This window comes from Idiotropiscis lumnitzeri, chromosome 12 (genome assembly GCF_059441095.1).
Source record: "Idiotropiscis lumnitzeri isolate Australia: NSW breed Sydney's pygmy pipehorse chromosome 12, RoL_Ilum_1.0, whole genome shotgun sequence".
Classification (NCBI taxonomy): Eukaryota; Metazoa; Chordata; class Actinopteri; order Syngnathiformes; family Syngnathidae; genus Idiotropiscis; species Idiotropiscis lumnitzeri.
Genome location: NC_142402.1, coordinates 18,851,466 through 18,866,250, shown reverse-complemented (window position 1 = coordinate 18,866,250; position 14,785 = coordinate 18,851,466). Strand labels below are relative to the sequence as shown.

The following is a 14,785-nucleotide window of genomic DNA, read 5'->3' as shown; positions in this document are numbered from 1 at the left end:
GTCTTTCCTTGCCTCATTTTTAGCTCCAAAACGAGCTTCGCTGCTGAAAACAAAATATCACACCTCCGTGTCCCATAAAAATCTTTTTAATCGCTTAAAACAAAATATGAAAGAGGACGGCGTTCACAGCAAAGGGTACCGTTGTGCACGTGAACCATAAAAAGTTCTCCATGAAATTCGTGCAAAACATTTCCACATGGGGGAAAAAATGTGCAATGTATTGCAAAGGCCAGTCAACCTTTTCCATACAAACCACAAAGTCTTGTTTCAAAAAAATGACGCCATCGGAACATAAATACTTCAAACACTTGTGATTGTTTGGCTTTTTTTTTTTTCCCCCTGCTCAAGGCGACACGCTTCAAGGTTGCGCCGCGACTCGCATGGAGGCCAGAGCCGAGTGGATCCGCACGTGAAGCCGGTTCTCAAAGTCGTAGCCCGCGTAGTCCTCCTGCAAAAGACAAAATGGCTTTCAAAAAAAATTTAAAAAAGCATGCGTGACGATTTCTGAGCAAACCACTACACACCTTCGCCTGAAGCATCAACATGTGGCCTTTGGATGCAGACTGACGGAGGAAAAAAACATAAGAGACAATGTCACTTTCAAATATTATCGAATTCCACGATGATCGGGATTGCAGCGTAGCTCAAAGGAATGACGACAAAAAACAAGTTCAATTTTGAATACTAAAAATGTGAAATCAAAAAATAAAAAACAAATTCATTTTTTATGCATACACAAACCAAAACTAAAGTGTTTTTATTCATTCGCAAAAGGACGCTATTACTTGTGATGGGTAAACGAAGCTTCAAATGTGCTTCATGAAGCAGTTGTAGTATTTTTGGTCTCCTGTAGATGGCGCTCTCTGTTCAACATTGGCCTGAAAGCCATTTTTTAAACCCTTCGTTTCAACCAACAGCGCCATCTAGAGGACTCAGAAATACTACAACTGGTTCATGAAGCAAATTTGAAGCTTCATTTTCCCACCACTGGCTATTACATTATTTGGACGAACGTTTCGAGCCTACCTCAGCGCCGTTGAGCAGCATGCAACCCATTTCGTAGCAGGCGTACGGCTGCACGTACGAGTTGCTCAGCAGCCCAATCTCATCGCGCGACGCCACCTGGAAATACTGCACAGACGACAAGTCAAGTCCCAAAACGAGCTTCGGATTCGGATTGGATGATTATAATTATCATCAGCGATGCGAATACCTGAATAGCATCTTTATTGTTATGTAGGCATTTGCTGACAGTTCCCAAAAGCAGATTTTTCAGCCCTGCGCACGAGCTGTCGTCAATTGCCTGCAGGACTACAAAAACACACACATTTAGTTGATTTTTTTTTTAATGACTAAAAAGGAGATGACTCTCAAAGAGTAGCGTGGTACTTTGCATCATTGCGTGTAATTTGCTGGTGGAGCAGTTGCACAGAGCTTTCCACAGGTAAAGAATCTCAATGATGGACAGGATGCAAAGTTCTTTGGAGAGGCTCGGGATTCTCAGCTTCTCAGCCTGCCAACAAAATTAATTGGCCGGTTAACGGAATTTTATGCTCCCAAATATCACAATGGGCATCGGCCTCAAAAAAAAAAAAAAAATCATATTGCACCCACCTTCTTCATGGAAAAGAGCTCTATTTGATTGTTCTTGCGTTTGAACAGTTTTTGGACATCATTAAAAACTCCTGAGGCTCCCTGCAGGTCGCCCATGGCTCCTTGACAAACTGGGGGGAGAAAAACAACAACAAAAAAAAATGCCCGACACACCCACCCACCCAAGCAGAGATTAGGAGCCAATACAAACATCACGGAGGATCCAAGCAAGTTTGGCACCTGCAGTCAAATATGCGTAGTAGCACTGAGACCAGCGAGACTCGTTCTTCAGACGCTCAAAGGCCTTGAAAGCCTCCAAGTAGTTAAGCTCAATCATGTTGCACCAGCCTGGAAAACATCAAAAAGAAATACGCGTTAACGGGCGCAAGACGGAATTTCGGGAAGGTTGATTGGACATTCTAAATCAGCCGTGGGCAAACTACGGCCCGGGGGCAACATGCGGCCCGTAAAACGTTTTAATCCGGCCCGCCGATTTTGAAAAAAAAATAAATGAATAAACCTTGGTATAGTTTTATTTTCTAAATAGTGTGCTTTTTCAAAGACATATATATTGTTGTAATGTTCATTTTCATTTAAAATTAAACACTCCATGCATCTGCAACTGGTCCGGCCCCTCAGTCAAATTTCAGAACCCATTGTGGCCCGCCAATCCAAAAGTTTGCCCACCCCTGATCGAAATTGTCCCTAGGTGTGAGCGCAGATGGCTGTTCGTCTATGTGTGCCCTACGATTGGCTGGCAACCAGTTCGGGGTGTACCTTTCATAAAATGACGCTAAGTGGCGAAATCTTACCAATTTCATACAAACACACATGCTGGATCTCTCTCTGCTCCGAGGCCAGCTGTAAAGCGTCGCTGAAAGACGTTAAGGCGGCGCTCATCTGGCTCTACGCACAAACAGGAAGTTGCGTGAGCGGTTTGTGACACGATGTTGCGTTTTCAGCACAACAGTGTGTGTGTGTGTGTGTGTGCGTGCGACACATCGCCCACCTCAAGACGTTGGACTCTGCCTTTAAAGAACATGAAGAGCGACGAGTTGGGGTAGGTGGTCTCTCTCTGCCGAAGAATGGCTTTGGCCTCCGCCAGGCCCGAGTGGGTGGCGCTGTCGTCCAGGGCGAAGAAGGGCTGCACTACCGTGTGGTACCACAAGAGGGACAAGCTGTCGCAGGACACACAAAAACAGGGGATTGTCAGCAAAAATTACACCAAAACTTGGCTGAAAAGAAGCTAACGCATGAAGTCAGTCAGCCGTGCACAGACCTCCACCAAGGCTGAAAAAAATAAAAATGGCCGTTATTGCCAAGACATTACTGCATTTTTTTTTTTTTTTTTCAGAAAATGAAGCTTCAAGGTAATTCATGAAGCAGTTGTTGTGTTTATTGCGCCCTCTAGATGGCACTCTCTGGTCATCACAGGACTGAAAGCACATTTAGAAACGCCTTTATTTAACGCAACAAATGCAACAGTGCCACCTTGAGGAGTCCAAAAATATAGCAACTGGTTCATGAAGCAAATTTGAAGCTTCATTTTCCCATCACTATATTTTTCCCTGAAAAGTTGCGCCAATTCCAACTTGTTCAACCAATCATTTCAATGCATTGCAGGTCGACAGATTCTGGCAATTTAAAAACAATCCAGATTTTTTATTTTAAAATATCACCCAGCGCTTGCTCAAACGTAGTCACTCACACACTCACGTGGCTAAGGGGGCCTTCATGTCTTTACTCTCGCTGGCGTAGGCGAGCGCCGACAGGCCTTGGAGACGGTCGCCGGGGAAGCCCAGCAGGTTGACGATCTTGAGGAGGTGCGGCGGCACCATGGAGATGCACAGGTGAAAGAGGCCGTAGCCGAAGCTGACCGAACCTTTGAGCCGGTCCAGGTCTTCGGCGCCGACGGCGTCCAGCCGCTGGGACGGGCTGGACGCGGCGGTGGTCGGCGACGACGAGGCCTGCTGCTCGGACGCCTTCCGCCTCCTCCTGCTGCTGCTGCGCTCTTGCAGCTGCGTGATGTCACTGTAACATTTGTCGTAAACTTTCCAAGCTTTGCGGAGGATCCAGCCACCTTTGATGTACGCTGTGGAGGGTCAAAAAGGAACATGGTCGCTAAATATAACACGGGGTCAAAATGATCTTTAACTCATTCATTGCCAGCCCAAGTAAAATAAATTTTATTTTCGGCGTCTATATCAGTCAATGGCAGTGAATGAGTTTTAATTTTTTTTCCCCCCCAAATTATTAACCTGAAAGTTCTTGTTTGGTGAAAGCTAGCACGGCGAGGTAAACCTGGCAGTCGGCAATGATGATCTGCCTCTGGAGTCGTTCCACGGCGGCCACGCCCGACCTCCGGGAGTCCGCCTGCAAAGCACAAATTATTCACACTGTTCAAAAAGAACAGACAACAGGGCAAGCTTAATAATCATATCTGCTTTTCTTTAAAGCACACTTTTTTTTTAACCAATCGACTTTTTAATAGCTTGTATACAAATTGTTGGCACCTGCCCACCCAGCAAGTAGAAAATTAAGAAAAAAACGAGCAAATGTTTTATTTAGTTTTGCAACGAACGATGACACTTGGTCAACAAATGTCTCTTCTTGTTTCCAAAATTTATACTCACTGAACGCTTCATTTTGTTTTTCAGGGTTTGGATGACGCCGGCGTTTTCGCTCTCGCACAACCTCTCCGTCGCTTTGAGGTCTTCGGACGCTTGCTGCATCTTCTCCTCTTCAAAAGTCATCATGGCGTTCTGTGCAACCAAACCAAAGACAGAAATCGGATGTACGTTTTGGAATCAACTTTTATTCTCCAAATGCTTCGCACAGGCACACTGAAATTGGACTGAGCGTGAAGCACTTCAAAACATCAGAAAATAAAATATAGGATGAAACAAAATGGCTGCAACAACGATGCAGAATATGGACTCTTAAGTCTCTCCGTACTTGCAAAGCCAACTAACATGTACGCGTGTGGCGTCGACTCACCAGAAAACTGACAAAACTTGCACCGAAGCTCATGAGAGGACTGTGGTTCCTGTGGATGCAAAAAAAATAAATAAATAAATCACAGAACACATTACACCCTCAAACACATCATTTCACTAACATGAGCTGAAACCACAACCACGTTGAGATAAAAAAATTAAAAAAAAGAAGAAAAAAAACCCAACAGCGCCTCTGCTGGTTGCAACTGAGAACTGCATTCCATTTTGCCTCAACTTCACGCGAGCAACTAAATCTCAGTTTACTTTCGTAAAATCAGTGATGTGAAAAATAATGCAACATGATTGGATTACCAGGCTTGAATCAGTTGATTTTTTTTTTTCTTTTTTTTGCTCCCTTGATGCAATCAAACTGGCAGCTGGGCAACAAGCTGCTTAATGAAGGCGGCACATATTGATGGCGTTCAAAAGCAGGACGACCCACAAGTGTGCGGTGCAATTAGACAGAGGAGTGACATTCAAGCAACCAGTGGGGGGCACGTCAACGGGGGGGCGGGTTATTGGAAAAAAAAAAAATATTACGAGAAGAAGGCTGTAATTTTTTATTTATTTTTTTTTTTTACATGCCAACTCTTCCCAAGCACAACAGGAGAAAAAAACATTCTAAAAAGAAACTCGGATGCATTCATTTGAAAATGCTTTAATGCGTCCGTATGGCGATGCACGTGAAGGCGGACAAGGTTATTATTGTGAGGATGCGGATGTTTTGGCAGTCACAAGTTTGTTTGAAACATCAGCAGCGCAAAGCTCACGTGTGAACATGTGCTGGAGGCTCTTTGAACAAGACAAACGTGTCTCCTTGTGACCTGTCAAATTGCTTTGACATTAGATAGGGCTTGTTTTTTTGGCCATGGGTTTCACGGGTGAAAATTTGCTTTTGCACTTAAGCAAACAAAGAGCAGAGATCAGATCTGTTGCGAAAACATTGAGCATAAACAAAACTAAAATTTGGTCCGGCTCGGCTTGCGGATGTCACATGACCAAACTCAGGAAACAGGTGAGCAGTGATTACTGACATGATGTCGGCGAATCTTTGAGATATATTCTGAGATATACCTTATGAGAGAAGATTTATAACCGATGAAATGTATATTTAGAGCTTATTCCAGACTTATTGATACAACTTCAGACCACACGGTCTGCCATTTTGGCCATAAAGACAGGCATTTGAATCCATTTTCCTTTACATAGTCCAATTCCGATTCACAAAACCATCTATTTGCACTTTTAATAACGTCTTCTTCCACATTCATTTCCTGACGTCAAGTGTCTCGTCACGACGCGAAAGTAGCGTATCAAAACAAAATGGCGGAAGCAGCGAAGTCAGCGCCAACAAGCATGAAGACAGATGTATTTATTGTTTTGATCAAGAAATGTTAATTAATTGGCTTCAACTCTTGATGTAAAGATTCATATTTTTACTGATGCGTTGAGTTACTGTTGTCTAGAAGTGAAAAAAATTAGTTATTTGTAAGAAAACGTTAATATTTCTATTTCTTAAACACATTTTGGGGCTGAAAGGAGATTTTATTTTTTATTTCATTCCACAGTATAGTATTGCATTGTAAATTAACAGTAAAAAATAAAGCTGACGACTTGGCGGATTTCACCTATCGCTGGTTATTTTTGGCACGTATGCCCCGCGATAAACAAGGGATTACTGTAACAGACAATTGTCAGATACTAGTTACACAGACAAAGGTAGAGTCTAACGTAACCAACATGGAAGCAATGGCACCTTCATTGCACAGGACATGTACCAAAAACTGGAACATGTAACGCAAGCAAGCAATCAAGCAAGCAAGCAAGCAGGCAGGCAGCGGAACGGACGGGGCGGCTTGACGCCCCCGCAGCAGCCGCTCACTCACCTGTACGCTCGAAAAAGCTTGTCGCTCTCCTTGAAGCCATTATTCAGAAGCATGTTGATGCCTTTCAGCGCCAGCTCGGCGTCGTTGAAAGGCTCCCTTTCGTCGTCCTCCAAGGTGGCTTCCGTCGGGGCCGCCATTGATGTTGGCGAACACCGGGGCGAGGGGGGGGGCGAGTTGTGGCCGAGAGAGGCTGCTTACAAGGCGGCAGCGAGGTAAGGGCTGCGCGCGCCCTGTCTACTGACTTAACTTCCACGCAGAACAATGTCAGCCAGTGGCGCAGTTCCGTGCAAACGAGTCCATGTCGATATTGTTGGACAGCAGTCTTGTCAGTGAAGAGTTATCGGCCTCCGGTGACGTGAAGATGCCGTTTTCGGATCGCCTCTGACCGGCTCGACACTCGCCTCAGCTGCGGGTTTGTATTTCAGTCAGTCAGAGTGCAGGAAGTGTGGTGCCTTCGCTTGTCATTGGGATTTCGATAACTACGGTGGCATGTGCAGTGATCTCTGTTAACTCTACGTAATGTAACCGTAATTAAATGACGCCACATCTTATACTTACGAATGAACATCGGAGAATGTAGAGAGTATGAAGCGAAATAGAAATGTGCTACAATAAAAGCATAATTAGCTTGCACTTTGATTGCTTTCATAATTACGTGAATGCTTTTAAATGTATCATCCGAGTGGGCGTGGTGTCGGGCGGAGACGTCACCAAAGACGTCCTCGTTTAATACAATGGTTCGCTCCCAACCGACGTGAAATTATCCAGTTTTCCTTAATTGGTCGGAAAACTATTTATTTAATGACAAGTAATAGTACATAAAATAATGAAAAATAATATAAAATATTCGCTGTGATAACACAAATCTGCATAAAATTGACGGGCATTATAAAAGCAGTGAACTATATCCATAGAATATATTTATAATAAATTACAAAAATATTAAAACGTTTGAATCGTGTCTGTTTGATGACTATTGAATCCAAATCAACATAAGAAATGCACAAAAGAGTTTTAATTTATTAAGTAATTTAATTGTCAATATTACAAAATGGTTTACAAACCAGTGGTCACAAAACAGGAATGCACGTTTTAAACTAATCAAAAAAATCCAATTGTGATGAATTTCTTTTGGGATTATTTTTTCTTTTGCACTCAGAGGTAAACACTGTCCAAATCATGCAGCAATATATTTTAGTGTGTGTATTGTTCCATTTTTAGTCATCAACTCAGGACATGCCGTTGTCCAGTGTAAACCACATTGAGAACCACTCGGAAGAATGCATGCAAAAGGAATGCAAAAAAAAAAATGGAAAACACGATCATAAACGTAATTTCTTGGCCTTTGTGGGGACTCAAAGGATGCAATCAGGAATCAAACATGCCAAACGGGAAAAGTAGTGAGCACCATCAACTGCAAAGTATTGGTACAAAAATGTTTGGCTCCAACCATTTTTTTCATCTCCAAGCACCAACACAATATATATCCCGCTTTTATATATATCAATAATGTTCTTAAAGTGCTGTGTTATGTTATGTACTGTACACTGCATCCCCGACTGACTAATCACATTTCTCCACTCCCCGCAAAAAAAAAACAAAAAAAAAAACAAGGCGATGCATTGATGTGTTGGTGCTGTACATGATTTTAAAATAAATACATCCATACACACACGCACACACCGCTCAACATATATACATTGTGATTCACACACACACACACACACACATTCTCCGCCTTCTTGGTAACAGATTGCACAGGCTTGTTTGGAGGTGGTCCCAAGTTTTTGGCCAGAAAACAAAAAAAAACACTGCAGCGATGCGCTTCAGCCCGGACATTCCTTGAGGTTGACGGGCCCGACCACCGAAGGCGACCTGGCGAACACGACCGACTCGCCGTTGACTTTCAAGTCCTGGATGCAGCCCACAAAGGACGAAGTGACGGGCGGTTTCCGGAGCAATGACATCTCTTCTGCAGAGAGCGGCGGGAAAATCGGCAATTTGAAATATTTCATTTCATAATCCGTATTTTTGTGTAACGGTGTGACAGAGACCATGTGGGCAAAAGCATTGAGACGTGTCGTGTTGGACGATTCCAACTTTGGGAAATTTGAGGAAAAATAATTTTTGGAGGCTTGATACTGCACAAAGTAACTGCATATTTTCTTCTATCTTCCTTGTAGGTGCACAGGTGTCCCAATACTTTTGTCCACATTGCGGAAAACGCATTGAAAAGTCGACAGGCACTCACCAGGAATGCCCCCCACATAGAGGGGATATTTGGTCAGAGTGGCGGTGGAAGACGGTGGTCCTATCTTGTACGTGTCCACTGTGTCCACGTGCAGTTGCACAACATTCTTCCTCTTGATGACTGCAAGATTCGTATCGCATCGTATGTAAAGTGGTAGACGTGCGTACGTGTTTGGAGGGAGGAAATATAAGAATGGTGAAGAAGGCGTTTTACCAGAAACTTTATGAAACGTTCCATCGCAGAGTGTCGTTTTGGGCCGTACAGACGCCATGAACTCCCCTTTGCCATTGTTGACGAGTGCCACCACCTGTAAAAATAAATAAAATAAAATAAAATAAAATAATTGTTCCTAAGTCACAACACGCTCTTAGAAGTTAAAAAAAAAAATGTTCAATTTGGATGTACAGTATTTGAAATTCTTAACTCAACATCAGCTATTAAAATTTTTTTTTAAAAAAGCCATTGAGGGCATTCACGTGATCTTTTAAAGGTCCCGTAATATTCTGTTTTATGACTTCGTAAAAAACAGAACCGACTAACATGAAAGATTAGACTCATCATACACAAAAAGGTTTGTTCTACCTTATTCAATTTTTTTTAATAAAAATATAAATAAATATAATTAACATTGGTTATACATAAATATTTTCCACACTTTCATTTCATAAGAAATGTATCTTTTTTTATCGGTTTGGAATAGTCTTCGCAAACTTATCTAGGACTTTATTTTCTTTTGTTTCATTTTACTGCCTTCTTGTTACTTACTTTCATTTCTTTGTTTTGTCTGAATTTACAGCCGCATTTGCGTCTTATTTCGCTTTATTTTACGGCCTTACCTTGTCTGATTTACTTTATTATCTTATACAATTAAGTTTTATCTTACCCTTTATTACCGTTTTATTTTTGGCCGCCCTCCTCTGTTGACTTGGTTTCAAATGCACCGCCTTATTTTGTTCAAACGGACTATTTTACTGCCTACTTGGGTGCTGTATAAATACGATTTGACTCGATCACATGGCCTCTCCTATGAACCGAATTTCTGGACAATATGATGTTAGCTCCGATGACTCCCTGATTATACTTTTGTTGTTCTTCTTAATTCAAAGGTAAAAAATTCCTTTTCTTTTGTCCTCAAAAAAAGTTCAGCCAGTCCTCACCTCTCCTCCGAGCAGGTAAATACTGACATAATGTCCCGTGGTCAGTCCTTGTTGAGTCCCGCTGGAATCGCCAACGTGCAGCAGAAGTCCGGTGGGCGTCCTTGGGCGAAGGTTAAACAAGAGCTCAAAACTGGACCCCACCGCAAACGAGTCATCTGGAAGCCAAAAAAGAAGGATCGGGATGAAGAATTGCCCGATCGAACGGGACTTATCAGTCAGCGCTTACTGATGACGACGTGCGCTCCGTTCCCCGAGAAGTAGACGCCCCTCTGAGTGTGGCCCTCAAAACAGGGGCCGGCTCCGTGGTTTGCGGATGGATTCAACATGGCCGCTCCGTTCATTTTGAAATGACGCACGCAGCCCGACACGGTCTGCTTTGGGAGGTTCTTGGACTGCGAGTGGGAAAAAAAACTCAAAATCAGAGTATGTGACTCTGAATGTGTGATCTTGATGTCGTTCTGTACCTTTAATTCTTTGTGGAGGTAGTCCGGGGCACTGCCCAAGAACACAGGTGACATGAAATGTTTCATGGAGGCCACATCTGCCGCGCTCAGCTGACCGTCCTGCGCTCGGATGCCGTCCACCACCAGGCGGAATTTCTTCTTCTCCAAACTGAACATCACCTGCAGGAAGTCGACCACAACGTGAGACCCGTTGTGCGCCCAGAGTGTCGCGTGCGTCTGAGCAATAAAAGGCAGCGAGTGAGTGAGATTCCAAATTGTGGTCGTCGACTCACCGAATGCCACTTTCCATCGTTGTACTTCTCCCTGTTGAAGATCTCGTTGTGTTTGCCCACAGACAACCTGATTCTCCCTTTGGACATGTACAGAGCGAGGTGGGAGGAGCCTCCTCTCGTTGCAGCGAAGAACAACAGGCCCTCTGGGGATCGAGTCCGGACGTCCAGAGAGAAATGCGGCCTATAAGGAAAAACGGATTTTCAGCAACTGTGGGTCAAAAAGTAACCCGAAACTGGGTGAGATTGCAAACCGGCTCAGTCCAATGGGGACTTAACCAATGCTAAATAAGGTAAGAAGTTATAGCGACCAAGAAATGGGTCACCACAGGGGTGCCCAAGTCTGGTCCTCGAGGGCCCCTAACCAGGTGATTTTAACACGCTGATGTTTTTATGCTCAGGCCGAAAGATTAAAATGATTGTTTTGCTGCCCCCTTCTGGCATCTTGGTGTCAAGGAACTATGTTGATGTGAGTTGAGGAGCTTCATTAAGACAAAAGTAGTGCTTTGTTGCCATCTCGTGGTATCCAGGGGCAATTGTAAACTTTTATATACTTTGCCTGTCTCATGCCTCCCTAAAATGTGGCCCAAGATGAAAACAAGTTTGACTTTTATGTTCTGACTGCGAAGGGACTCACCTGGGCTGCAGAACCTGCAGCGGCAGGCTGTAGCTCAAGCGGCTCAGGGGCCCCCCCATGTGATACGCGTCCGGCACCAGGCCCGGTAGCGCACACGCTGACGCGCTCTCGTTCACCACACGCGCCGCCACCTCCTTAAAACACAGACATAAAAGCTCAAATCAAAGATGGCCCTTGAAAAAAAAAAAAAAAAAAGACTTTTGTGTTGTTGTGGTCTCCTGGGATGTCCTGGAGACAGTACAACCAATAGAGGGTGATCTTACAGAATGTATTGCATTTTTTCATGAGAGCAAGCACACCAAATATTTCAGTCTGGGGCCTCACGTATACTGACGGACGTGAATGACCAATGGAAATTTGTTGGAAAATGATTGCATCATTCTCTCTCTCTCTCTCTCTCTCTATATATATATTTATATTAGAATTAGAATCAGAAATCCCTTTATTGTCATTGTACTCAAGAGTGCAACGAGATTAGAGAGCTCCCCTCTCCAGTGCAATACAACAATAATACAGACAAATATATAAATTAGATAAATAAGAGAGTGCAATGGAAAATAATACTGAAGGGTATATAAAAACACATCACGATGCTGTTCTGCAAGGTGAGGTTGTTCTCGTTTGTGTGTGAGAGTTCAGAATGGAGATGGCTCTTGGGAAGAAACAGTTTCTCAGTCTATTGGTCCTCGATTTGATGCACCTGTAGCGCCTGCCAGAGGGCATCAGGTCGAACAGGTGTGAGTTTGGGTGGGTATTGTCTTTGACGATGTTGAGAGCCCTGCTGAGGCACCGGGCGGTGTAGATGTATATATATATATATATACAGATATAGATGTACATATCTATAGCCATACATATATGAATACATGCACAAATACTATATCTAGAGTGAGCGAGAGCGAGAGAGAGATAGGGAATGATGCAATCTATTTTTTTTTTCATTTTCCATATACTTGAATGGACTTGTCAATACTGTAAATGTGCCATTTCCTTTTAAAATATATCTCTTCAATTCAGTTTTAAATCAAGAAATATATATATATATATTTTTTTTTCTTTTTCTTTTCAGGAAGATTTTTCTCCTGCGCTGTGATTGTTAAATCCAGTACTAAAAATGCTAAACTGCAATCTTATTTTTCATTAAATTCACATTTAGTATGTGTGCAAACAGAACGCCAGATTTCATTTCATTCCGGAAAGTCCCCAAAAGAATCGACTTTAAAGAGCTCAGGGCTGTTTATTTTTATTTTTCAGTAGATAGCAGCTCGTGTTTCACACCACTACGAAGTGCGATGTTAATCCACCATCATGGATCATATCTGTCGAGATTTTGCACTTCAATCCGTGCGGGTCTGGAAGACACGCTGTCATCGGATATCTTTATCCATTTGGCATTTCAAAAGCTTTTAAAAAGCAACGTATGCCATAGCTGAACATTCCTAGCAAAGCTGCTTTTAAATGTATATTTTTTTGATGGATTATGGATTCTGAAAATAAAAAAAAAATGGTGGGGGGTTTTTCTGTCCAACATAAATCCAAATAAAAAATTGCGATCTGGTCACGTGGACACGACATGAGGGTGATGATGAGTTATGCGGTGAGAAGCTCACATGTTTACTTGAAATTCATCCATTTGCCGTCACTGAGAAGTCATTGAACCAATGAAGTCGGGCAAGTGAACCGCGACACTCTCAGTGAGCCCAAACTCGACTTGTAATCAAAACGGTGGATGATGTGCATTGATGGGAGTGCTTGTGCGTTACTGTCAACATGCAAGAACGAGACAATGAGATGATTTCAGTCAGGCTTGTGATTTATCAGTGACATTAAAGCAGAGAAACATCGCAAAAGATCAAACATGGCGTTGGAGATTTCTAATCGAATATTTCCAATTTGTTACGTTGCTTTTATTGAACGAGTGACAGCCAAGAGACGATCGCGGCACAAAGTTAGGGTTCGACTCTTGTGGGCAGGTCGTTAGGCTCCTCCTCCTCCTTCATCTCTGGAAATGAGGCAGCAGGATCAAGTCAGTCAAACACATCAAGGCACACCTTTCGAGAGCAGTGAGCGCCAAGGGAGGGCGCAATAGAGCGTGAGCTCATCATGTGGAACTCGGCGAAGGCAACGCTGGTTTTAACGAGGGGATGGCGTGTGATGCCTAAAATGGCTGCCACTAAAAAGAAGGCCAGGAGAATTCAAATGAGGAAATACTAAATATGAGCGCACTCGCACGGGAGCTGCTGTCGCACGCAGTCACTCACATGCTGAAATTGCGATCCTTCGGTATTGACTGAAAACTCAACTATTCGCTGTTTTTTTTTTTTTTTAGAATTTAGTTTTCTGATGGCTTTTTTTGTTTTAATAAAATATGTTGAGGAGTTTAATTTAGAAAAAAGTAGTGCTTATTATTAACGCTACTGTACTGTATTTTCTATACATTTTGTTCCTGAAATTATTTTTGGGCGGTTCAAATATGTCTACAATGTGCTTAAAGCATGTGGTAGGGGTGAAACTACACAAATATTTTTTTTTTTTCCAAGGTCGCTACAGTGCAGTTTTTCCTAAATTGTGGGCGGGTCTGTGATGTAATCCAACCACAGTAAGCTAAGGTTCACTGTAACCTCTTATAAAAAAGTCATTGTGGATTTTTTTGTTTCCAAGACGGAGATGCCAACCAAATTTCATGTTGGTGAACCCATTTTAGAATTTGAGTTCATTTCTCCTCTTCCGATTTAGTCCAGAAAAGGCCTGATTATTGTCTGTCTCAAAAATAATATCCTTATCCATAACAACTATAAAATGGTGAACGAATAGTTACGATTTTCACAATTACTTTTGCGAAACAACAAACTGTGAATCGGAATTTGTGATCCCGCTTCAGTCGAAATGACGGAGCGCAACGCTCACCTTCTTGGGCAGGCGACTCATCATCTGTTGGACAGGACTGTCGGGGGTGCACACGTCTATCAGGACGTCACCGGACGACTTGAAGTCGGTGAAGTCCTCAGGCTTGAACTGATGGCTGGGCCTGCGAGCGGAAATCACAAAAAAAAAAAAAAAAAAACGGCGTGAAAAAAACGCGCGAGGGTCCACGGCGAACGCGGCTCGCCGACGACAATCACCGTCCGGTATAGAGGTTGGAGATGCAGCCTTTGAACTTGTCTCGTCCCAAAATGACGGAGCCCGCCGAGTCCGGCACCGAGACGCTTCCGCTCTGCTCCACGCCGCTGTCGTCGTCATCAATGAGCATCGTGGTCCTGGAGCGAGCAATCAAAACGGCGGTTAATGTGGGTCCGCTTCGATTTGGCAGTCGGCAGTTGACAATCCAGTGGCAAATTGCAACGGTTTCACTAGCGTGTTCGTTTCATACCTGCCACCTTTTTTAGACACCGTCAAATAATGCCAGTGGCCATCGTTGTATTTCTTGTTGGAAATCCACATCTTGTTGTCAAAAGACACGACCACGTTGCCATTTTGTAAAGCCAGATGAATCCCGTTGGCCTGGATGAAGTAAAAAAACAAAAAAAACCAA

The 14,785-nt window shown here is 43.2% G+C and overlaps 2 protein-coding genes across 4 annotated transcripts in view; both read right to left on the bottom strand.

The window, feature by feature from the left end:
* Positions 1-70: 70 nt before the first annotated feature.
* LOC148326369 (tetratricopeptide repeat protein 39C-like) lies at positions 71-6,962 on the bottom strand. The gene is made up of 14 exons (XM_088311103.1): positions 6,476-6,962; positions 4,591-4,639; positions 4,227-4,355; positions 3,852-3,966; positions 3,310-3,685; positions 2,603-2,771; positions 2,406-2,499; positions 1,834-1,941; positions 1,615-1,724; positions 1,390-1,513; positions 1,214-1,311; positions 1,027-1,131; positions 525-563; positions 71-448 (listed from the first exon to the last, which is right to left on the bottom strand). The coding sequence occupies exons 1-14, from the start codon at positions 6,610-6,612 to the stop codon at positions 359-361; spliced, it is 1,743 nt and encodes a 580-aa protein (XP_088167229.1). The 5' UTR covers positions 6,613-6,962; the 3' UTR covers positions 71-358.
* Positions 6,963-7,518: 556 nt separating this feature from the next.
* The window catches only part of LOC148326368 (laminin subunit alpha-3-like), a 54,698-nt gene continuing 47,431 nt past the window's right edge, over positions 7,519-14,785 (bottom strand). For 2 of the 3 annotated variants that reach the window (XM_088310871.1, XM_088310872.1), the window contains 11 exons: positions 14,624-14,754; positions 14,376-14,510; positions 14,161-14,281; positions 11,254-11,387; positions 10,620-10,800; positions 10,348-10,506; positions 10,110-10,275; positions 9,884-10,038; positions 8,940-9,033; positions 8,727-8,846; positions 7,519-8,447 (listed from right to left, as the gene is read on the bottom strand). In XM_088310871.1, the coding sequence (XP_088166997.1) occupies positions 8,302-8,447; positions 8,727-8,846; positions 8,940-9,033; positions 9,884-10,038; positions 10,110-10,275; positions 10,348-10,506; positions 10,620-10,800; positions 11,254-11,387; positions 14,161-14,281; positions 14,376-14,510; positions 14,624-14,754 (1,542 nt within the window). In that variant the 3' untranslated portion in view covers positions 7,519-8,301. Of the gene's footprint in view, positions 8,448-8,726; positions 8,847-8,939; positions 9,034-9,883; positions 10,039-10,109; positions 10,276-10,347; positions 10,507-10,619; positions 10,801-11,253; positions 11,388-13,045; positions 13,256-14,160; positions 14,282-14,375; positions 14,511-14,623; positions 14,755-14,785 lie in introns of those variants that run through there. The other variant, XM_088310873.1, reaches the window with a different exon arrangement.

Coding starts and splice junctions, on each gene's coding strand:
- LOC148326369 (XM_088311103.1), bottom strand. CDS start 6,612: ATGGCGGCCCCGACGGAAGCCACCTTGGAGGACGACGAAAGGGAGCCT. Junction 1,725..1,833: donor CTACGCATATTTGACTGCAG/GTGCCAAACTTG, acceptor TTCTCCCCCCAG/TTTGTCAAGGAGCCATGGGC. Junction 1,312..1,389: donor ATTACACGCAATGATGCAAA/GTACCACGCTAC, acceptor GTGTTTTTGTAG/TCCTGCAGGCAATTGACGAC.